Raw genomic sequence first — 25,061 nt, 5'->3', positions numbered from 1 at the left:
GGCTTATGAGACTGAGGAATCTGAATTGAGATGGATTATTTAACACTGTAGCCGTTTGTGTGTCATTAAGATGAGGATATCTGTGGAAGGGCATGATCTGCACAGGAGGAAGACACGTTCACTGTTCTTAATGTGTTTATGCATTGCTTTGGTTGATATGAAATGTTAACCTGGCACAACTGCCATGCATTTTATCTCAATTTATCAGAATACACACTGCTTATACATGATGCTGTCTGTTGACTGTGCTTGTTTACATCAAGGTAGTAGAGCACAAAAAGCAGGCCCATCAACTGTACCAGTACAGCACTGGCTTGTTATGGACAGCTGTGTTGCAGTTTAATTATAACTTTGACGGGGTCTTCGTATGATTATGTGTACACATTTCATTAATCTGAACAGAAATCCTGGTGCTAATTCAGTTCACTTGAAGATTCTCAAATCAGCCGACTATGTTGCTGCAGTACATTTGATGATCTTCTAAGGAAGTCAAGTCTTCTCTCTGTAACGGGTGTCAAACTCATTGAGGCTCGGGGGCCAGATATGCTCCAATGAGACGTTCTATGGGCAGGGTTATTTTTTTTAGTAACATGTATATATATGTATGTGTATATATGTTCATATATATATACACATACACATATATACATGTTACTAAAATATTTATATATATACACACACACACACACACACACACACACACACACACAAAAGGGTATGTATTAGCTACTTTAATCCCCCACAGGGACAGAAGTTTGGTTTAAAAGGCAAAAACCTCTGAATTTCATTAAGGCCCAAGAAAGGAAACAGGAAAACTGAGGTGCAGACAAAATAAATCCCTTTCCTTCAGTCTTTAAAATCATGCAGTCTGTATCAGCCTCTTTTTGGACAGCATGTTTGCAGAGCTGAGCTGAAGAAGCAGCCGTGCTGCTGTGCGCTCTGCTGTGCACCTTTTTACATGTTCCTCCCTGCCCTAGAGAGGGTCCAATGTGCCATATTTAACTTATTTATTGCATTGTATTATGATCTTTCTTTTCTATATTACAGATAGAGCAAGAAACATTAGTGAACATTTGTATTTCAAACACCCAAGTTAGTAAATATTGAAAATTAATTTATTTTTTCAAATGTCCATCTTTTTCCCTGCTGGCAGGCCGGAAGTGGCCTGCGGGCTGGAAGTTTGCCCCCCCTACTCTATAATATATAAACTTAACTCGCCTTAAGTGACTCATAGACACCTCTGGTGTGAGGACACTGTGACCTGTATAAATTTTATTTCCCCGTTTATGTTGCCGTGTGTAAGCCGTGGCATATCTCTGTGATACAGTGAGATAGCACTTGACTGGCTGCCAGTGAGTGTGCTGCTGATAAAGTGTCTGATTGTGCAATAGGCAATGGGTAGCGTACACACACTGCAGTCCACACACAAACATGACAAACACGAGCGCAGACAGAGAGCAACATGCCCATCCCTGCATGCAGCTGCTGTGTTGTTCAGCTGTCAGAGTGGAAAAAAATTTGAGGTGTGTTTCTGTGTGTACAATGAGAGTCATGAGTTAGGAGTGGCACAGGGGTTGGAGCAAACAACTGCTTTTCATCTCTGCACCTGCACGTTCACTTTTCTCAGCACGTTTGTGCATGTGCTTGTTCAAATGTGTCTTTCCCCATTGTGGTATTTACTATGTTGAAGCTGGATTTCGTGTAATGCAATAAAACATGACTGTAGAAAGTATTTGTCTAAAAGCATTCCAGTTCATATAATTAGTTAATTTTTTTCTAAAGGGATCCCTACTTCATAGTTTGCCTTCTTCAAATCTATTTCCTTTTAATGCCAGAAAATAGTCCATGCACTTAAACATGCCACTGTTTTAAAGTATGCAGTAACTATTTTTGAATATAACATTGATGTTGAACTTTGTGTAGGGCATAAAAATAATCTCTCTTTGTTTGAACGGGAATGAAGCCACAGCTGCATGCACTATTATTAAACATTGCTGCTCATAAACATTTCTATAGCAAAAGACTTCATTGCTCCAGAGGTAGCTGGCTGTAGACTGGACTGGATATTTGACACAAGTGACTTTATTTGACTGATAAAATATTATCTGTTGAGTTTGTAAAACTTGTTTTGATTAATATGATTTTCAGATTTTTGTTGATCTTAGATTGCCTAGCATGTAATTTAAAACATAAATGACACGTTTCCTCTCTCAAAAAGCCGTCATTATAACATCCTGATAAAAGTGTGCTTGTGCTGTGTGTCAGTGCATCTGTAAGTGTGCACACACTATGCTGCAATATGCTGAAGTGTTGGCCTCTATCTGACCGCAGAGGGAGTGGCTCACAGGAGAGAGAGGATGCTGGAGGATGAGGAGAGAAAGGAATGAGGGGCATAGCAAGAAAGGCGTGTGTGTGTGTGTGTGCGAAGCATAGATTGAGTAGAGATGGATGCTGGTACTGGCAGGTCCTGTCCTTCATTTGGAAGAGATTGCTTCTCTGGCTCACCCCTCACCACTTCTTTCTGCAGTCATCGTCTCCATGGCCAAGTCTAACTTGGCTGACGTCATGTGTGAAACATTAAAACTCTACAAAGCTGCTCTTTTGTCATTGGTTGGTTAATATGATGCCCTCCTGTTAAACCAGACTGCCCTGTATAGATATCAAACCAGTCTTTATTTGTCCAACTGAAAGTGGTATTGTTTGAAAATTTGACATTTTCATTATGTGGTTGATATTAATGTGTTCATGTATATAAATGTGTAAAGTTTCAAACCTCACTCTACAAATGTAGACTGCTAAGAAACAGGATGCTGGCCTAGATCATGCACCACTGCTCTGTTACACAATGATGGGTTACCTTTCACCTATATTTGTACGTATATGTACACAAAGCTAAGCAAGCAAATGCTGGGCAATACCTTTTGAAGCAGTTACCCAAGTTAGCAGTGTTAGTTTGTTGATGCTAAAACCTATTACTTCTTCCACCTAAAATTGTTCTGTTTAATTTGTGCAGCTTGGTTTTAGTCTTTGCATGTTTACAGTAGGTAAGTTCCTTGGCTAACTTTAGCAGTGCTAGCACCTTTGGCCTTCAGTGCTCTTTGCAGGTTAACATCCATGTTTCTGTATTGACTATCATCACTTGTTTCTTCAATTTTATATCATTATAACCTGACACATTCTCTAGACAAATTAATTCCCATTTTCTAGATCAGTGGTTCTCAACTGATGGGTTGGCAGCCAGGAGTGGGTTGTGCAGCCCCATTAAGTGGGCTGTGAATGTGTCTGGAAAAAAACTGTGCCAAAAAGTCATTTAAATTCTTTTAACACATGCTTGTTTGGTCCTCTGTCTTTGTCACAGTTTGTACTTTTAGAGGTCCAAACTGCATTACTTTTCATAGAAAGAAAGAAAAAAAAAGAAAGATCGAAATTTGGGTCACAATCTCTCATTAAGGAGTTGATGGTGGTTCCTGAGGCTCGACCAGTTGAGAAGCACTGTTCTAGATCAAAATAGTGTAAACCCTGCTATTCTTATGAGATGCTGTTGAGGCTGTCAGACACCGTTGTTTACATTGGATGAAAGGCCATTGTGGCAGAATGGTCGTAGTCATTAAAAACAACTACATCGGCTACTAGTAAGCTGCTGCATTACAGTTTACACCTATGTTTCTCAACTGGTGGGTCAGGACCCAAAAGTGGGTCATGAGGCAGTTTTCAGATGTGTCTGAAAAAAAAAGGTGGCATAATTCTATGAAGAACATGCAACCAAACCAGTTATTTTACTCTATTTTATTGTGATAATGGGTAAATTCAAATATTTAATCAATATTTCAACTAACTTATCTCCTTTTCTTGCAATAAAAGAGCTGCTTTCACCATGTTAATGAAGTAATTTCTCAAGATCTCAGCAAAATTGGCTAAAACGTTCACGCTATCATGTGGAAAGGGGGATGTAAAACATGTCAGTTTTTCCCTGTCTCTTGTTCCTGTCAGAAATTCTGTTCCATCAAAGATCTTTAGTGCAACATTTTTATTTACTATACGTGCATTGTTGAAAGTTTTTTGGCAATTTGGATTGTGATTTGCCATCAAAGATATTGATGGCTCCTGAGGCTAGACCAGTCGAGAACCACTAGTTTACACTGAACATTTTACTGTGATTTTGGGCATAGATGATGAGTAGCAATCATAATTTTTTACCACTACTCTGGTGCCAACTACCAATGCTGATGGGCAAGTTACTGAAAAATATTAACTAGTTACAGTTACTAGTTACTGCATTGTAAAAGTAACTAGTTACATGAAAGTAACTTAGGCGTTACTTTTTTGGCTTCAATACTCATTTTTGTTCACATCACATTAATTAGTTTTGTTGTGGCAGTGTGATGGGGGAAACATCTCAAATTTCATATAACATTGTAGCCACTGTCATTATGGTGGAAAGTGGTGAAACAATAGAACACAGTAGAAATAATTTCAAACTTTTGAGTAGCTCCTCCTCAGTCTGCTGAGTTAACGTTAGCTGTTACCTGTGTTTGTAGCGCCAGGCTCTCTAGTAACTAGTTTAGCCAGAGTGCATTATTTAGCTGGGTGTTTCATGAGATAAAGTTTTCTTTTTTGTCCTTTATGTCAAGGAAGGAAAAATAATGCTGATATTTCACAGATAGGAAGCTCATGCTCAAGTACTCAGCCAGAGTGTGTGCATGCATTTGCTAGTGTCAGTGTGTGTGTCTTTGCAGCAGCTGTAGTCTGTCTCAGGATGCTACTGAGCTTATTGGTGTCACGTAGTCCGCCGAACTTTTCTGCCAATTTAGCTTAACTGTCTTGAATGACTTAAAAACACATTCCACTACTATTTACCATAAAAATTTACAGTTACTGTAACACGTTAGTTAGTAACAAATCAAAGTTTTTGCAAGGCTGCAGTTTTAACTACACTGCAGGCACTGATTTATAATTGTTTAAATTTGGATATTCAGAGCTTCAGCTTGATGACCTTCACAGTCATACTCTCTTAGACTTCCTCATGAAGGGTATAATTCTTTTCAGTGATTTGATACTGGGTGTTATTCCATCAAAATTACTTTAAAATCTCACTTCCTTAAATACATGTAAAATCATTCCACTGTGTAGGGGAGGCAACACAAGGCTGAGTGAAACAGACTCTCACTGTTAGCAGATGTTATGTATCTTTTGATTGGCTTGGAATGACTAAGGAAATGAGGCCTGTGGTTTTAGCAGGGCTTCCTCTCCCTGCCTGTGTGTCTGTGTATCTTTGTGTGACAGCTACATTGCAAACATCATTTTCCTGTATTTCACATGTCAGCGAAATGCTGTGTTGCTATAACCGCCTGTCATAGTAGTCCCAAAATAGTGCTGAGATTATTGTTCTAGAAGCCCAGCTGACCTAGTTTGAGGTGTGTGTCTATGAGTGTGTGTTGCTGCAAGGTTTGTTTATTTCTCAGAGTAGTCGACCTTCCTGCCACTTTATTTGGTGTGGTAGGAGGTGGGAGTTTAAGGAAGGCTGGAGTGAGTACCTAGCAAAAGCAAGGAGGCAACAATGAGCCATAGGAGAGAGGAAAAGGGCTGTGGTTCTCTGTGTCTCTCATGTCTTTCTTTCCATACAGCAGTAAAAGGGGAGCAGTACATCCTCTGTAGCTGTGTGCCGCTCTGGTTGGCTGCCTAGCTAGCTGTCTTGACTTGACTGACTTGACTGGAGGGATATAAATAGCTGTCTTTGAATAGGATAACTGCAGAGGGAAGGGAAGGAAAGGAAGGTGGGGGGAGGGGAGAGATGGAAGTGGCGCCAGAGAAGATAGGAGTGCCAGTGTCCTGGAGTTGATGGAAAAAAAAATATATGCAGCCATGGTCTCATCTGTCCACTCAGTCAGTCACAGGGATGATCATACTTGGACACACTCAGGAGAAGAAGAAGTGCATTATAGAGGAGAGAAAAGGGGCAGCATGTATGATTAATTCATGGACCTATGAAGCAGAAGGCCCCTCTCTTCATGAAGGAGGGCAGAGGGTAGTGATGCACACACTCTTGTCTTGTGCTTGCCAGTTTAACATACACATTGTTAACACAAAGCACTTTTAACAGTATTTTTGTGGGTTCAATGATTTCTTGTCGTTGAAGTCAATCGTCTATTGCTACAAGAAAGTTTCATTTTGTGTCAATTCCAGGAACCTCTGTGTTCAAAGCAGTAATCTTAGACATTATAGAGTGCAGACATGTGGGATATCTGAAAACATCTCATGCTCTCTCCTCATAAATATCAGACGTTCTCCTCTGTGGCTTATGACATTGAAAATGTAAACAAAGACTGTTTAGGGCAGAGTGCTGTAAATCTTTTTGTCAGACACTGACCTTTTGGCAGCAGTGTCAGACATTAAAAATAACCATCTGAGTGAGCTGATATTCTATCCAGGGTTCTGGTTTCCTTTTTTAGGTCATATAGCTCCTCAGTATTAATTCCAGTCTGTTTCATAACCAGTTAAAAACTCTTCCCAGTGCATTTAAGTAACTGTGGTAGTGTTCCCAGAAATTAAGGCAGAGTAAAGCCAATAATAACAAGGACTGGCTAGCCTTGGTGTTACTGGTATGTCGCTGTTTAGGTTTTTGTTTAGACGTGCTAGTCACGTTCTTTACAACATTCCTCAGCTGTTCCCAGCACTCTCAGTATCCCACAAAATTGGGATTACGCAATGTCTCACATGGTTTTGTTGTGACATTCCTTAACTACAGTAAGTGACTGCTTTAGTTGATAGTTGTATTTGTGCTTTTGTTGTTTTGAGAGATTGTCATTTCTCTTGGCTGAGATTACCCAGCACGTTTTGAGGTGTTTGGACAGACCTCGCTTGCTCACTCTTTGGGCTTAGCCTGGAGGACGGATAAGCTCTTTGGCCTGCCACAGCTGCAACCTGGCCTGCTGTCCTCCCTCTCAGCTCATCCTCCTCCTCCAGAGGAGGGGTGAGATTGTTGAAAATAGAGTGCTTGATGTACCGCTAATGGCTGTATTGTCTGGCTATGTGTAAATGTTTTCAAAGAAATGTAGTGGCCAGTTGCTAACCTTCCCCCCACCATCTCTTTTTTCTTCTCTCTTTGTTCCAGACGGTTGATGACGATGCAATGGCAGCGTGAATGAAGCTTGGCGTGGGGAGAGCTGAACGATGCCCAAAGGTGGGGGTTCTAAAACCCCCCAGCTGGACCACTTCCCACTCAACACCGACATGGTGGAAAAGCAGGGTGGGAAGAAGGTAAGTCTTGCAAAAAAAACCTCTACAGACACACTCAGTGCCCAATTATGCAATGTCTGTATACAGTACATAATTCCAGTTTTAATTACTGTTTGTCCTTAAAACCTGTCTCTAAACCACTACATCTCATCAGCAATTAGAAAACAGTCGAGAGTCTTACAGATAGCAAGGAGGGGTTAGTGAAAACAAATGAAAAGACTGTCTTTTTTTAGTATCAGGGAAAGATTATCCATCATGTAGAAGGCATGGGAATGGCTCTACGTTAGAAGTATCAGCCCTCTCAGTGTGTCCTCTTGAAACTGTAACTCCTGCCAGTTTCAGTTGCATTGTTCTGTTTTTCCTGCTGTCTGACCTTCTAAAGGAGGACGTCATTATAAAATCTCCCATGTGTGATGTCTTGTACATGAATAGGTACAGATTGTTTCAAGTCCTAGTACTAGCCTTCATGCAATATTTTTTGATGAACCAAAATTGGAACCAAGCTGTCTGTAACTACAGGATAGGTCAGATCTCACTGCCAGTAAGGCTTAACTGTCACCATACAGCTTTACTTATGAACCTCGGTGAGGTTTTGTGTATGTTATCAAGTTTCATGTCACCTGACTCATGACTTCAGAAACTGTGCACTATCTTTATTTAAAACAATTATTTGATTTCAAGCTTTTTGTGTGCTTGGTCTTTAAAAGTCGGCTTTATTTATTTGGTGTATGAATTCTTTTTGTGTACTTTTGCTTAAAGTAATCTTGAAGTACCTGGCAAAGTTCATTGTTCACAATCACACAGGAAGTATTTATACCTATAGCTGGAGATTTCTGATATTTACACTTTGAAAGAGCTACTTGTGGTTTATTAACCAGTTCAGATTTTAATCACAGGAGCCCAAATGCATGTAATTAAAGAACAGTTACAGCACTTACTGTTTCCCAACTTTACCAGGGCTACTGAAATACAATTACACAACTGTCTGTTGCATAACAGACTAATGCAGCATTTGTGCCCTTGAAATGGAGGCAAAAGAAAGCTGAATTTCTCAACCACATTCAAAGCAACTGTTTTGGCCTGTTAAGACGTATACTGTCTTGAAATGCAAGATGCCAGGGTGTTTTTGCATGTCATTGACACAGGCACAGTCATGTTGTTTGCACTGAAACAAAGTGTTGGGCGCAGCTTGATGATGTCACAGTGTGTGCCAACTGTTAAGCTACAAGCAGCAGCACCAAGAGGCAGAGAGAGGAGAGGTACGGCTTATGCAGGCATGGATTTACAGCCCTCTGCAAAGGATTGCATCAGACTCTGGCATGGAGGAAGGGAGGGAGGGAATGAAGCGCACAGGGGTGGGTGGAAAACGGAGTGAGACGAAAAGAGCAGGCATTGCTAGGAGACCATCAAACAGGGTGTCTTATGGAGGCAGATCTAAGGAAAACGTTGAGTTGTCAAATCTTTCATTTTGCTCATTTAAACAGGAAACAACTTCTAAATCTGGAGATAAGCTTTGGTGATGTGATCATATTCTACCAATTCAACTTAGCTTTGAGAAATCACTTATATGCCTTCAGTGAGATGCACCGTAGCTTTTCATTCCCCAGATGTGTGCATGAGTTTTTAAGTGTGATCACTTGTAAAAGCTTCGGTAAGCCAGGACACACACAGCAGGAAAGGAAGAGAGTGAGGGATCAGCTAACTGTAGCTGACACTGTTTGTCTCTACTGTACCATGACATCATAGTCCTATGACTGGGGCAGGGCAGGGGGAGGAGTTCAAAGAGTCGGCACATAATGGAAAACCGGCCCTGAGGACAGAGAGAGAGAGAGAGGAGAATGAGACAGAAGGTGGTCAAAAAATATACCCAGATAAAGTGGGAACGTGTAGATTACTCCTGACCTGCTCCTGTATCTCCATTAAAAAAACTTAATGTACACAAAGCACATTGATGAATAAAATCTTGAACTTGGGCGATGGTACACAGTTTGTTTCTGTTGAATTAACCAGATGTGGTTTTGGGAGTACACAATATTGTCGTATGCACTGTGTATTTTTGAAAATAGTGGTATGTATGCATTTACATTTAGGGGTTTTGGGGGAAAGGTGCTTTTTTGTTCCGTTTAAAAGACCCTTCAACATCTGTTATGTCCGTCTTACATGCATTGCCTTGTAGCTGTATTCACACGTACACAGAACTACGGTAAATTTTAGGACATTTTCTGGGCGAGCTGCATTTATGAATGCTAACAGCCAGATATTTCCCTCCTGGGAGTGGTTTGGAGGGAGTGAACATGTTGATATCCTAAATTTCATGTCAAATTACAGATTTGTGGTTTAACAACTTTAAATTAGTATAAGAGATAAATCAGATCAATGTCAAATAGTGAGATTTTATTTTTAGAATTTTTAAAACAAAATTATTAGTTAAATGGAGAAATAAGGTTAAAAACATCCTTGGAATTGAAACATAGACATAGAACTCCTGGCAGGTGTTTCCAGATGCATTAAACAAATAAGTGAGTTGTTGTTGTTTTTCTTTCATTATTATTATCTTTGTTATACAGCAGTTTAATAGATAAAATATTTTAGTAGATGAAATAGCCACAAATAAACCAGATAGGAGCATTTCCTGTTTGCTAGTGCTCCTGGAACTTTTAAATTGACACTCAGCTTTCTGGAGGCAGGTAACGCTGCAGAACTCAGCAGCTGATCAGAGCTCATTTGCTGAAAGTTTATGCATAACCGCTACAGATGTGCTACAGATCCAAAGAGGCAGCCGTTAAGAGCGTTGAACTTTCATAAGACTGTTTTTCTTGCTGCTGGAGCGGTTTGTTGATGCTGCGGCTCAGGCACGTGCAAACATCAATTGTCAGGATCTTTGGTTATGAGTAGTTTGGATTGATAATGCACTTGCTTGTTTTCTGATGAGTGAAAGTGTGAATTAAGAGTGCTCGTTGGGGATTTTTGGCACACATGGGCATGTAGTGATGTGTTAGTTTGATTAGTCGATTGATCGATCGGGTAGCTTATTCAGTCTGTTTCAAGTGAGGAATCTGGACCATCTCTAGAGAATTTGGCACTCCAAGTGTGGCCATGGACTATTTTGAAATTGATTATGAATCAAGGTGCATGTAATGATGCTCTTCATTTTTTGTTCACCTGTAGGTAACTTTTCACTCTTTTGTTGATACTGTGACAATGTGGAACTACATTCAGCACTGATATAAAGTAGGGATACACTATATTTGATGTTTGCTAACATCTGGTATGCCGATATTTACAAATTCATTACCTGTTTTGATGCAGATATGATAATGATACATTTAGTTCAGACCTTAAATGTAAGTTCTTAAAAAACACTTTAAAAGTGCAATGTGTAATGTCTAGCCTCGTAGCATTTAGCACAACAAATCTGTTAAAATAAAACATAATGATTTTGAGTAGACCCAAATAAATTAGTTTTTAATCACTTGAACATACAAAATTGTTTCATTTTTTGTTAACTTAGAATTGGTCTTTTATTCACACATAGAGACGGTCCTCTCCACTGGCTTTACTAACTTGCATCTTGCATGTGCATGAGTATCACAGGAAAAAAACAAATAACAGACACTCATCCTGTGAGCTTTCACTATAATTCACTGTTTTGCACTCTATACCTTTAAGGTTTGGGGATGAACAAAGAACCAGACTCAAGCTGACTAGATCTGGTTGTCCAGCCGTGAACTCCACAACTTCATTGTTTGTCTGATGTTTGCATAATGATAGGCTGATATTCACAGCTGATTCATCGCTTTTAAATATCTGCAAATGTTTCATATCTGCTGATATTGATAACTAACTTGTAGGCTAATATCTGCTGACACTGATATCATGCCGCTACCTTTGTGCATCCCCAACAAAAATGTAAAGATAGGAGTTCATGTGTGCAAGCCGTTTATTTCTACTCCACACGTGGGCTTGTTGATTCCTGGTATGTTTTCAAAGCCTTGAGATATACAAAGTGTGAATGTGGTATATTTATTATTCATTTTCGGACCCATGATACTGTGCTTGAAATGCACTTTGAAGTTTTTTGCCGGTCAAAGTCATAACTGCTATTTTCCCATAAATGTTTTCTCTGTTAAAAAAATTAAATAAAAACATTCACCTTTTTGTGCAATGAATTGAAAGTAAAACAGCATTCTGAACATGTTAAAGTGAATAATTTTGAATTTTGAACTAAAAAGAATGATTTGACTGCGTTTCTGTGTTTTCTTTAAAGTTGTGTTGCTCACTGTGTGTTTGTAGATCTGTTTTCTTTCTGTTTTGTTTTGTTTTTTTTTCACTCTGGGCAGGTTGGTCTGTTAGCTTTAGTCCCCATTCTGTCATTCATGGAAACTACTGACTGCTTTTCTTTCTACTTTTCTTCTGTTTAGTTAACCAGAAATCAGTTTAGTAAACAAGCAAATCTTTGCTTGTTTAAGCTTCTCGGTTTATTTCTTTCTTCTTAGTATAAAGGTGATCGAAGGTTTTAACTTACAGGTACTCCTTTGAGCTGTTGGGACTTATGATTGCTAAATCATCCAGCTTATTCAGCCATTGATGAGTAATTTAACAGAACATATTGTCAGTCTTCAAAGGAAATATTGATACTTCTTTGAGTATTTTATTTTGCCTCCTCTCTTCAGCTCATACTTTTGTAAAGTTGTTTTTCAAGATCAGCAGGTCTCTATCAGGCCTCAAACAACAAAGAACCAGTTAAAGTCACACATAAGTATTTACATCTGTTGATAGCATACACACTTGGGCTTGTGATTGTTTCCAGCAGCTGTAGACCACAGAGCCGAGCCGGCGTCAGCTTAGCCTCCTCTCCCTGCTCCTGGCTCCCTATAATGTGGCTGAGGAGCCAGGAATCTAGGAGGAAACTCCATGGAAAAGTTTTACTTTGTAAAGCCCATAATAGCTAAAAGAGTCAGGGTTAGGCACAAGGCTGCAGGGTTGGTCGACATCTCAAACTTTGTAAGGCCATATGCTGCATTTTAACTTTTCCTTCATTGTTATTTAAAAAGTTTGCTGTCATAACTGCTCCAAACCATATAACAGAAGTTTTTTCTTCCACAGGATAAAGTGTTGTCAAACAAGACTCCTAAATTGGATCGCAGTGATGGGGTCAAAGAGATGAAAGAAAAGGCCTCTAAAAGGAAACTGCCCTTCACTGCTGGAGCTAATGGAGACCAGAAAGATTCTGACTCAGGTAAGAGGCTATTTTGATACTTTTACTCAGTTTGTTTTGACATCTTCCCTTCAGTATCACTTTGAAATGGGACCCAAAGAGGACTGAGCTTCTGTTTAACATCCTCTGCAGCTTGCAGGAAGTAAGAAGGCGTTCCCCATGGAAGGGGGCAGGGTTTCTTTGTGGGCAATGCGCTCTTAGTATTAGCTTCAGATTAGCTGTGTGTCTGTGGCAGAACCAAGGAGTTTATTTCTACAGTCACAGTGAGAAAGGAGAAGAGGACCACACAAAATCATGATCCAATTAAGTGGGAATTTGTGTACCATACAGGCCTGACCAGGTCTGGCTTTGGTAAGGCTCTGGCTTTGTATTTTCTTTTAATTAGGGAGAGACGGACTACTGCTCATGCTTGTTTGACTTTGGGCTTTAAGGGTTCAGGATTTAGTTTGCTGATAATGCTCCAACTCAGAGGCTTTGTTTGCAGCTTCCATCAACAGTGCAGACTAAGATGTAACATTGGTTTATGCTCTCTGATTCCAATTTAAATCAGAGTTTGAGGCTAAATGTGGGCATGTTCTAGCAGGTGACTTTAATGGTTTGAGGACACGTTTGGTAATATTGGACATGTATTTAGTCAACACTTGAGATTGTGTGTAATTACCATGTAGCAGAAGATAACTATGAGTGGAATGTTTGATAGAGAGGCTCTCACTTCTTTGCTTCTTGTATATTTAATTAATTTATAAATCCTTGTAGTATGTGTCACTTTTTTTGTGCAGAAGCTCTTGTACAAGGTACAGAAAGTAAATGGGGGGCATACCATTGGGTTAGTTTCACTTTAATTCTCTCTATGAACAAGAGTAATTATAACAAGTCTATTGGTCATGTTTTACTTTCATACAAATGCAAACAAACAAAACACCATCAGAACTGGGGGCCCTGTATTGAAATGTGATAAAATTGGTGTCTGTAATCTTGTTTTTTTCAGTTTCATGTTCTTACCTGTACCTTCTCATTGCTTCTCAACCCCCGCACCCCCTAACAGAGGAAAGGTGTGAACTCTCACTACTCGCAGGAAGACTAGCTGGACAGTCTTGACTACTATCATGCTAATGGGCTGATCTGTTATTGGGTTGAGCTGTGTGGTCTTTCAGCCTGTGACTCTCAGCTTTACCTCTTCTCATCATGCTGAATGTCTTGAGTGTGTGATTACAGACAAAGAAACAAAGATTGCATGACTCTAGCAATTATACATTTACACAATCAGAAATGCTTTCACATGCCTGCCACCATGTTCTAGAGAAGTCAGCAAAATCATTTTTGACTATTAGGGTGGCACAATGGTTTTATTTCAGTTTAGACATGTATTTGCTCCTTATATGTGTGGGTTGAGCGTACTTTGCCCTGCTGTATACTGAGTTGTTTCTGGGTAACTATTTTATAGTCCTTCTTGCTAGGCCTTTCAAGTTCTGACCCTACTAGGTCAGTGTCTAGCCCCTCTGCAAAATATTACACCTCTGACACATCACAGCCCACATCTTTGTACCCTGCCCTGCCCACTACTATGTCTGCATTCCTGTTTGGTTTGAGCTGGTAGAGATTAGCATTTGGTCCATATACATGCAGTTAGAAACTGTGTTTATTGTAATAGTCCCACTAAAATGAGGACTGTAAAGGTGTTTGCCTTAAATTGTAAATTTCAAATTGCTTTTCTATCACCCTTTGATCATGTGCTCATATGCTTCATTTGATCTAGATTTTTAGTGCATGCCCCACGGAATCTGCTGAAGGCTTTGCACCAGAAGTTGAACAACATAAATGTAAGGCAGGGGTGTCCAAACTTTTCTACAAAGGACCACTTACAGAAATACATCAGGGTAGTGGGGCCACTCTCATATTAGGATTTTAAAGTTAGTAAGACTGATCCAATGTAAGTTTATACATGTTTAGTGACTGAGTATGCCTAAATGGCTAGTTAACAGCAGACAAGGCAAATAAACAGTAATTTTCAGGATTTTGGGGAGCCAGTCAGATTTCAAAGGGCCCCATTTGGCCCTGGCTACCACTGGCTCAGCCCATGAAATGTTACAGAATAAACATGTAAGAACTGAAACTAAAAAGTACAGTAAAGTTAGGCACAGGCTTCATGTTTTAATGTGAGCCATATTTCATTTTATTTCTAGAATTTACTGTGGGCCTATCAAAAAGGAGCCGTGGGCTGCATTTGGCCCCCAGGCCATAGTTTGGACACACCTGATGTAAGGGGATAAGGCTCCTTTGATGTAGATCACTAACTATTTTGGTGACTGTAAATCCAGTCAAAATGGAAGTCATGACATGAATCTACACCATAGTTTAGTCTTTAAGATTTACCTTCATTTTGAAGTTTCCTATGCATGCATATTTTACAGTTCACCCAGCTGCGCCTCATCCTGAACCTTCAAACTTTGCTTCAGCAAACAAAATACTTTATTTGCTGCACACTGTTGACATTTGTGTTTTTCAGTCTATGTATAGTTTCCATCTAAGATGCTATTCAGACAATAAACAGCATCCCCTCATTATATATACTAGGGATAGGAGAAAAAATCAATTCAGCATAGTATCGTGATATTTTGTCTGGTGATATATTGTATCATGTCGTCCATCAAGAATCGATTTTTTTTTTTTCAAATTAATTGCTAATATGAACTGAAGCCTATGATAATGGAAAAATGAAATCAGTTGTTTGAAAACTGTTTGTCCAGTGAGGTCGGCAGAGGTGACGGTTATAGAGCAGGAGAAAGTTAGTACAACAAACATGGCAGCAATGCTTGATCAGCTAAACAGTTGAAAACATGGTATAGATCGCAACAAATGGTATCGCAATACTCACTGTATTGCAAAATGTTTAAAATCCCACTAATATCGAATCGTGACCCAAGTATCGTGATAATATCGTGTGGTGGGGCCACTAGTGATTCCCACCCTTAATACACTGCCTGGCCAAAAAAAAGTCGCCACCAAAAAAAGGTCACACACTCTAATATTTCATTGGACCGCCTTTAGCTTTGATTACAGCACGCGTGTTGCATCCAGTGTTGCATTCATTTTAATATTGATGATGGGAGATTCTGACCACTGTGCAAAGCCTTCTCCAGCACATCCCAAAGATTTTCAATGGGGTTAAGGTCTGGACTCTGTGGTGGCCAATCCATGTGTGAAAATGATGTCTCATGCTCCCTGAACTACTCTTTCACAATTTGAGCCCAATGAATCCTGGCATTGTCATCTTGGAATATGCCTGTGCCATTAGGGTAGAAAAAATCCATTGTTTAAGAAATGAGAAGTTACTCATTGCATCAGCTGGGGTTAAATAACTTGTTGCAAGCTGAAAGATAATCGCTCATGCAGTAATTATCCAATAGGAGGCTCGTACCTATTTCCTTAGTAAAATCCAGGTGGCAACTTTTTTTTTTTTTTGGCCAGGCTGTGTATATACCCTATTTTAGTAGAGCAGAGTTCCCTAATTACTTTAGCCCGAGGGCCAAAATATTTCAAGGACAGAAAGCCGAGGGCCAGTCATTGAATTTTTTTTTTATATCTGGACACCATAAAAACTTCTTAGATGTTCGCATATATATATTAGGCTTTCCACTGATCTGATCGGCTATATCGGATTGGCCGATATTTTGCATTTTATGCAATTTTTGTGATCGGCTGTAATGTCTTAATTCGCCAATCCGATCAATGACGTTACTGTCATGTTGAAACTTTTTGCAGATGCTCCCGTTGCATTGTTCTATCTGTCTCATTTACTCTGAAGAAGTTCCACACCACCAACATGTTTGTTTGGATCTGACAGCTAGTTGTTTTGAGCCCTGTCACTATGTGATGTGACGGACAATTAAGTTTTTTGAATGTTGAATCTTTAGCTGTCAGATTCAAGCAAACATATCGGTGGTGTGGAACCTATTCAAAGTGTCTGAGACAGATAAAACTTAAGCTATTTGCTATCTGTGCAACCTACCTCATGGGGCAGCATCTGCAAAATGTTTCAACACGACAAGTTTAATCAGGCACCTGGATGTTATGTGATCAGCAGGGTTTGTTAGTTTGTTAGCAACATAACTCAAAAAGTTATGGACGGATTTTGATGACATTTTCAGGAAATGTTAGAAATGGCATAAGAAAGATATTTTAATAGACATATTGCTCCCTCATGTGATCTGATCGATGATCGGTTTACTACGAGAGTCCGTGCAGCTGCTCACGGTGGTTAAATTCTTCATCTAAAAAAAAAAAAAGAAAAATCAAAAATAAACAAAGTAATCCTTCTCCTTCAGTCTTAAAAATCATGCAGTTTGTATCAGACTCTTTTTGGACGGCATGTTTTCAGAGCTGTGGTGAAGCAGTTGCACTGCTGTGTGCTCTGCTGTGCGTCTTTTTACGATGTACCATATCTAACTAATTTATTGCATCCTTGCTGTAATTACCGAAAGATCATGATTAGGGCTAAAACTTTTTCTCGGATTATTTGGGTGGTTCGATTCAAAAAATTCCTTGAGGCAAATTATCTGCTTCGAGGCTTCGCTTAAATCAGTCACGTATCCATATACACCCATGCTGTAAGCCTGGACATTGCGCGGCATGCTGTGTTTCACACAGACGGCTATTTATGTGGCACAATGCACTTGTTTTGCCTGTTACTATAACGTAACATGCATGATCTGAGGCGTGAGAATCACAAGGGATTTACATTTATTTATAAATTATTTAAATTAAATGCACTGACGTCTTGATTACAGCTTATTTTTCAAAACGTTTCAGCATCCCGGGTAATTTGATAAGACTTATATTGATAATAAATTGACACCAGTTAAATAGAAACACGCTATTGCCACAGACAGTGACAGAGAGAGGGACTAAATAGGTTCATCGTCATACAGTCAGGATTCAACAGGTCACAGAGGCAGCTTTATCCCTTAAAATGTCTTCCTTCATGTCAGTGGATGGTCTTAAAGGTCAGATTATTATGGTGGATGAACTCACAAACAAAAATGTGCAAAAATTAAAAGTGAACACCCTTCGAAAAATAGACCATATTCCTGTAATCTAAAGGTTCACCTTTCAGACATCATCAGACCACTGTGTGAATGATGGAACTTTATTTCTTGTAGAATGTGAAATATTACATTCATTCATAAACTAGAGGATGTTAAAATGATTAAGTGTCCTTTTACTTTAATGACACATTGGAGAATAGAAATAAACTACAATAGAAGAAATAAAGTGTTAGCACTAAAACTTCCTGGGAGAGGATCCCTACAACCCAAAATATGGCAAAATCTTATGTAATTAATAACTTAGTTTCCTTGTAACTTTAAGAAATATAAATTGTCATCAGAACTTAATTGCACTTTGTAAAATATATTTTCTTTAGAGAATTCAAATTTGCCACACGCATGTCCGCATACCACCAAGAGTTTTCTATTACAAAATGAATCGATTACTGCAACCATAATCATGATGAATCAGTTAAAAATTGTATTTTAAACACCTAAAAAGGTAAATATTGAAAATGAATATTTTTTTTTAAATTTCCACCCTTTTCCCAAATGTCTTGCGGGCCAGATGACACCTGCTGGCGGGCTGGAAGTGGCCTGCAGGCCGCCATTTGGGGATGGCTGTAGTAGAGTCTGATTCAGGCTCTCATTATGAAACTGGCAACTTACTCTCCTGATAAATGCATAGCTTGGCAGAAGTTGCTTTGTTTCCTACCTTCAGATATTACAGTAAGCTACAGGAAGAGTGTGCTCAGAGTGGCTACCTATTGTGCTCAACTTAAGGCCTTTGCACACTAAGCCCATTGATTTCATCCAATTTTGCACGTTAAAAAAGAAAATCAAGCTCATGTTGTTATAATCATGTTTGCACACTGATGCCAAAATTTTTGTCCATCATATTTTTTTTCGGAACAGGTTCGATTTTATGCGAAATATTGCATCAGTCCAAGTCATATAAATAGGTGACTGATGATTCAAAACAGTGACCACTGCTTCCTCCTCGCTTGCTCATCCCCGCCGAACCCCTCCTGTCTCTCCCCTCTCTCTCTCTCTCTCGCACCAAACCTCACTGCAAACACCGTAGTTAGCTGATGTATTATGTGGATATCAGCCATGGAAATACAACAGATGAAGGCAGAAGTTTGTAGCCGACTCACAGGTCATAACAGAGGCTGAATTAAAAAATTACTCTTCATCAATCCAACTTGGCTCAGTGCTATGACGCATGAGCAGGTGCTGTATGAATCTCTCTGTCAGGATGGATCCAGCAGGATTTTAAAGGAGTGACAGAGACGCAAGCTCGCAGTACGAAACAGTTTCCCACGTTCTACAAATTTTTGCAGTAAAGGCAAATAAAATCGCATCGGACCCAGTGTACAAGGTTCAAGTGCGTGATGTTTTTTCGGATTATGGATCTGAAAAAACGGACCCAGTGTGTTAAGACCTTCAGACTGACTTCTGCCACATCTGGTGCTTGTGTACCTGACCACAGTCATTATTTCAGTAAAATGAACTTCATGGAACACAACCATAACTTGACTTGAGTGTGGACTGTAAACATTTAACAGTCATGTCACTGGTCCCAACTCTTCAACATTGATTTAGTAAAGCCCTGCATACACTGTCCAACTTCAAACTGAATCTTTAACAGTCCATCTTATGCTGTTTTTTTGGATGCATGGTTATCATGCATGATTCATGTGCTCACACTGCACAAGAAAAGTCAGGATGGACGATGACAAATGTCAGTAGAGCTTCTTTTGAAAGGTCTCACACTCAGAGGTTGAAGTCTGTTCAATTTTTTGTTTCAGGCTTTTAAATAGCTAAAAACTGTGACATACCCTTCTTTCTATCTCTATCTCCCACACACACATGCAAACACTACTAGCAGCTAATTCATGACAAATATTGTGTCAGCTGGAGGTCCGCTGGTCGGCATATTTCCTGCTTGTTTATTTCCTTTATTAGAGTCGGGGAAGGTGTTCATGCTCTTTTCATTGCGATTTAAGATGTTGTCTGACTGTTAACCAAGGAAAGGAAATGCTCCAAAACTGGAATTTCTGCTCGTGGTTCTGACTGTTCTGACAGTGTTCTGTTGTACAAGCAAAATATCAAACATGCCAGAAATCCACCCAACTAGGGCTGTGGTTGGTAATCATGTCCCCCCCATACACTGCAAGTCAAATAACACATGATTAGACTGAAAGTCTGCCTGACTTCTAAGTGAGTCCTACTCATTAAATGTGTCTGAATCAGCTGAAACTTGTGCAGTGTACATCCAACTTCAGTGTCTTGCTAGTTTTTATGTAGCTAAGGAAACCAACATAATGTTAGTATTTGGGAGGTTTATCCCTAATACTACCTTGCACATCTTCAGTACAGCAGTTGCATCAAAAATAAACAAGCCATGTAATTTAAGTAGAGTTGAGAGCTGCTTCTGGGACACTCTTAAAATGCTCTGCAACGAGTCTGATGAAATAACAGGCATTATCCTGAGTGCCCGGGATAAGCCCCAGCAGTCACATCACACCAAGAAAGTGACACATCCATACATGATGGAATTTAGCTTGACATCTGCTAAGAAGTGTGAATGAATACAAACAACAGAAAGATAACTGTATAATAATGTTGATTTTGTGGGGTGCAGTTTTTTTATTTTATGGTAAAATAATAAGAAAGGTAGGGATGTATTAGTCAATTTAGTATTTAGCCCTTGTGTATCTGCCACTACCGATGCAGATTCTGATCCACTACTAGTGTTACCAGATTATGTCAATAAAGACTCTCTAGGCACAGACTTCAGTGCACTGTAATATTGTAAGACACACAGGCCAGATACCCAATTTTGAGGATATTTTATTCTTTATTTTGTTTTTAAGTTAATTTTGCTAAGTATAATTTTATTTCCTTTTGTCTTACATTAAGTGTTTTATTTTGAATGCCTTCTTGCTCTCTTTTATGATGTTGTAAATGTGTTTTTAATCCTGTAAAGCACTTTGAAATTATTTGTGAATGAATAGAAGACTCCATGTATACTTGCATCAAGTTAATCACCTATTTATCAGTGAGAGGATGAGGCAAGGAATCATGTTTGTGAAAGGCTGCACCAACCTAAAGTACACAAACACATAAAAACTCAAGTTATCGCACTCACTCACCTTCTGATGTCACTGTGAAGTCCTGTTAAGCTGCACTGTTATGTACAAAGCAGCTGAAGCTGTGCAAGTCTTTGTTCCCCTTGGCTTTTTCATTTTGCTAGTATAGTTGCTAAAAATGTCATGCACTTGGGTACGCTGATGGTGTTTTCTCAGTGGCAATTGAAATGAAGTTGCTGGATAGGATCCGTGGAAGTTTTGAGCTTGTAGTCTGCAGCACTGTGAGATGTCACATCATTGCTTCAAGTATTTGTGGTGAAGCTCATCACTTTTTCCATCCATTACACTGCTGGTTAAAGCTCTTTGTTAAGTTTTGCTTCTTATGCCTTCTTTATTTGAATTACTTTTTGTTAAAACCACCACCTGTTGAAGAACTGTGCCTAAATTGCTAGACGTTACTAGTGGGAAATACATCCATTCTGCTTTGCCATTTTCATTAGCTTCCTTCACGCAATGCACAGGTCTACTGGAGAACTGAGGGTAGTGATGTAGCACATGCACATGCTGGCTGTAAACACAGGTTAGCATAGGACTGAGCTTTGTTGATCTTCCTTAAGCACTTCCTTAACAGCTCATCAACACTGACATGTACTTTAGCTATTTTGATTTGATTCAGACCAATACCCAACACCGAGAACGTGTTAGCACATCTGTAGTTATAGTATGGATGATTTCAGATATGGTGTTGTGAATTGTCTTTTAATGGATCTCAAATTGATCCCAAGATCTCTAGCCTCAGAAAAAGTGCACTTCACATATTTCCTGCACAATCTCAAATTTCTTTGATAGCAGAAAAACCCTTTGCAATATTTTTTTTCCATAAATTATTACTGTCAAATTAGACTATTTTGTCTGGTTAGCGTTTAAAAATAGTAATCGCCTTTAATTGAGCAAGATAAAGAAAAGATTGTACAAGGATACCCCTGCAATCAACATTATACTGCAGTTTATACCAGTTAAGTTTATTAAAGCCCTCTCCACGTAGAATCACCAAGCCTTCCTTGACCTCCTGAAGGGTGCTAGATAGCAGCATTCCTCCTTCCTGAGGTCATCCTCTGTCTGCTCCTCCTCCTCACCAACACCATCCACTATCCTGCAGCAGCCATCAGACTTCACAGATCTTTCAGATTAACACTACACCCAAATGGGGGTAATCCAGAGAATTCTGTTTATAAATGAATACAGCAGGAATGTTTTTAGGATGATATATTTGTAAGAAATTACTTTATTGTCACTGAAGCATGAGTTAACACGGGAGAGCAACTGCATATTTTTTCTCTACTCCACCCCTTTTTAGAGTTGGTAGACACATAAATTGTGCAATACACAGATCACCTTTTAACAGGGAGATAAACATCTGATTGCATCATTCTTGCTGTTAATTTTCATTTCCAAACTTACACTTCCCTTTGTCAAATCAAAAAAACATTTTATTACCTTAAGTAGTTCATGGATCTATTCTTTCTCACACATTGTTTATCTGTAAGTATAAGAATATGAGGCTTTTCCTTGTGCAACATTGTGCAAATGCACATATTGTTGTCTACCTGTGGCTGCATGCTAGTCTACTCATCCCAGGTAAACAGGCATAAAGAATGTCTAAGATGTGAAATAAGACTGTTAAACTAAAGCCGGGTATGTCTGAGTAAACACCTCTAACACATCTTTTAAGATGGAATTACCCAGAAGAGTCTGTCTCTGTGAGACAATATAGATTTTAAGGTTAGTCCTCCTCACCTAGAAGGCCTCAGGTAGCCTCACACTATAAACTTTCAGACCTTTCCAAAGTTAAATAAATGCTTTCAAGTGTTCATCACTACAAGCATAACATGACCCACATATCAGGTTTTAGGAAGCATGTAATCAAGGTCCTGTTTGTGTACTTTTTTTTTCTGAAACCACAAACATACTGTGCTGTGACCAAATATCATGTGTTTTAAATAGTGTTATGTCTGTTAGTAAACACGATTTCATTACAAGTATGGAAATCACAGAGTAACTCATGGTATTACACAATTTAGAAATGAACCATGCAGGATATGCCGATATTTCCAAAGCCATCTTAGCCAATACTAACAATTACACACCTGTTATTCTTTAAATAACAAGTATCTCCTGCACTATAATTGCTGCAGGTCAGAGAGAGAGAAAGAGAGGCTGAGTCAAGCAGTGCTGAGAGAGGAGCAGGAAAGTAGACATTGTGGTAGTGGGCAGATCTGTGAATCTTTCAGTGTTTTTAATCTTTCAGGGTCTTACAGTTTTTGGTATCTTTTTTTGATAACTCAAATGCATTCAGCATATTCACCAGTTAACATTATCATTTGCTAGATCAGAACACCAGTGTTTGCCGTGAAACAGTGTCCTGTATTTCTGTTGTGTATGCTGGTCAGCTTTTGTTGACTGCTCTTCTGCTTATTTTTACTTTGAGGTTAATGTGTATGTATGATGTGAACCAATATATATATTGGTTGTAAAAATCTGCAGAAATTTTCATTCCTGCTGATACCTGTATCTGACTTTATAAGCTGCTATCTACCAGTATCCTGATGATATTGTGCATCCCTAATACAGTTTGTAGATCACAAAAATAATTTCATCATACAGTGATCCTGATAGTTCTTTAATTCCATGAAAATAATTTAGTGAAAATTTACAGTATCTGATTTACTAAAGAATATTAGATGCCCTAAAATGTGAAGTGCAGTATTTATATATATCCCAACTACAAGTTAGTGTCTTTCCTTTTACCCTTACCTGACACTATCCAAATGTTTTTGTCCTTTTCTTACATCCTGCTGTCAGTTTCCTCTTAAGCTTATTTGCTTTATTATCCTCATTCATTAGTGGAGAGGGGCACGTGATTGTCAGGGAAGTCTCTTTATTGTTTTTAAATAAAAGCTGAAATACGTCACAAGCAATACAATAAGCTGAGATGTTGTGGCATCAATATTGTATCCCAAACCTACACAAAAGTGACCGAAATAAATATTGCCGAGATTTTTGCTTCAGTCGAGCAGCCCTTGCATAACAACTCAAAAATATGAACTCACTCTAGTAGAAAGCTAAACTCTCCAATTTGGATTATTTTTAAGAGGAATGCCTCTTGAAGAGAAAATGACCTCTTATATGCACTAAAAATGCACTCCAGTAATCCAGCTAACTGTCGGCTTGATCCAGTTTGTGTAGCATAATACTGTAGCATATACAGCATATACATATATAGCGTATACAGTACTGAAGCTGAATCTTCTTTTACGGCCTTCTTTGGTATTCATTGCTTTGTTTCAGCATTACTTTTGCATTTGGCTCAGATGTGTGAAACAGTAATGATGGTCAGGTTTGTGAATGTTGAAGAAAGGTGTGAGCTGGACTGTGTAGAGTGAGTTGCAAAAATATCTTCAGCCCACTCATGTTTTCCCTCTGGCACGTTATAACACACAGAGATTTGTCTTTCTGTCTCCCAGACTCAGGCTGACTCTGTGTGAACCGATGAACAGGAGCCATGCACTCTCTGATTAAAATAATACATAACAAACATGCCAGTTAGACAGAGAGGACGGGCAAATCAGGGCACACCCCACTATGTTCACATTTATGAGTCTCTTCTGTGCAATGCAGAGCCCTGACAAAACATCCTGTTGGCCACTTCCTGCCTCTTCTCTCTTCACTTCCTGTTTATGCTACTTTTATTAGTCCCTGAACAGAGTGCTGCTTCACTCTAATGTTCCCTGGTCAGACATACCTGGTCAGGCTGGTTGGAGTGGTTTGTCTTGTTGGCTAACTGAACCAGACAGTCTCTTTGTTTGGCGTTAGTTGACACTGTACTATTGTGTGCCTGCCATATCAGAAATCTGCCTCTATTATAAGAAGACATTTATGTTTGATGTGGTCCCCTCCCCTGGCTCAGGTGCACACTATTCATGGGTGACCATGCCTTGCTAGCTCACCTGCTTTCCTTTTTATTCCTCTTATTCTCTTATCTTGTTAGTCGAGTTTCAAGCAGCAAGGAGTGTAAAGTTTCAACCCTGTCTGTAAGCTGAGGGATATCATTTTACTGAGACGTATAAAAGCCTGAGTGTTGTTCCTTAAATAGATGTGATATAGGGGCAGGCATGTGTTGTGAAATATCTTTGTTCATTTTGTGTTTGTCAGCAATCCATGTTTTTTTTTTTTTTTCAATTCCATCAGTGGTGAATAATTTAAGTCATAGATATGGCACAGTCATGTTTGACCAAGCCATTTTAAACTAAATTTTCCCTTGGAGTAATGAAAAATAAAAACCTTCCCTCCCTTTTAACATGTGGAATACATTTTGTTTGTAGCTGCTTCCCACGAAATCTTGACAGTTCAAAATCCTAGACTCTGCAGAGGAATGCAGAGAATAAGAATAAATGAATGAAATAAATA

At 39.1% G+C, this 25,061-nt stretch overlaps 1 protein-coding gene across 1 annotated transcript in view; it reads left to right on the top strand.

Moving 5' to 3' along the window:
• The window catches only part of ankrd11 (ankyrin repeat domain 11), a 156,470-nt gene that overhangs the window by 114,322 nt on the left and 17,087 nt on the right, over positions 1-25,061 (top strand). Inside the window, 2 exon segments of the mRNA XM_041792500.1 lie at positions 7,112-7,257; positions 12,343-12,475. Of these exon segments, the coding sequence (XP_041648434.1) occupies positions 7,171-7,257; positions 12,343-12,475 (220 nt within the window). The 5' untranslated portion in view covers positions 7,112-7,170.

The sequence above is a fragment of the Cheilinus undulatus genome, linkage group 1 (genome assembly GCF_018320785.1).
Source record: "Cheilinus undulatus linkage group 1, ASM1832078v1, whole genome shotgun sequence".
Classification (NCBI taxonomy): domain Eukaryota; kingdom Metazoa; phylum Chordata; class Actinopteri; order Labriformes; family Labridae; genus Cheilinus; species Cheilinus undulatus.
The sequence above is the reverse complement of the archived record's forward strand: the minus strand, read 5'-3'. Positions and strand labels throughout refer to the sequence as shown.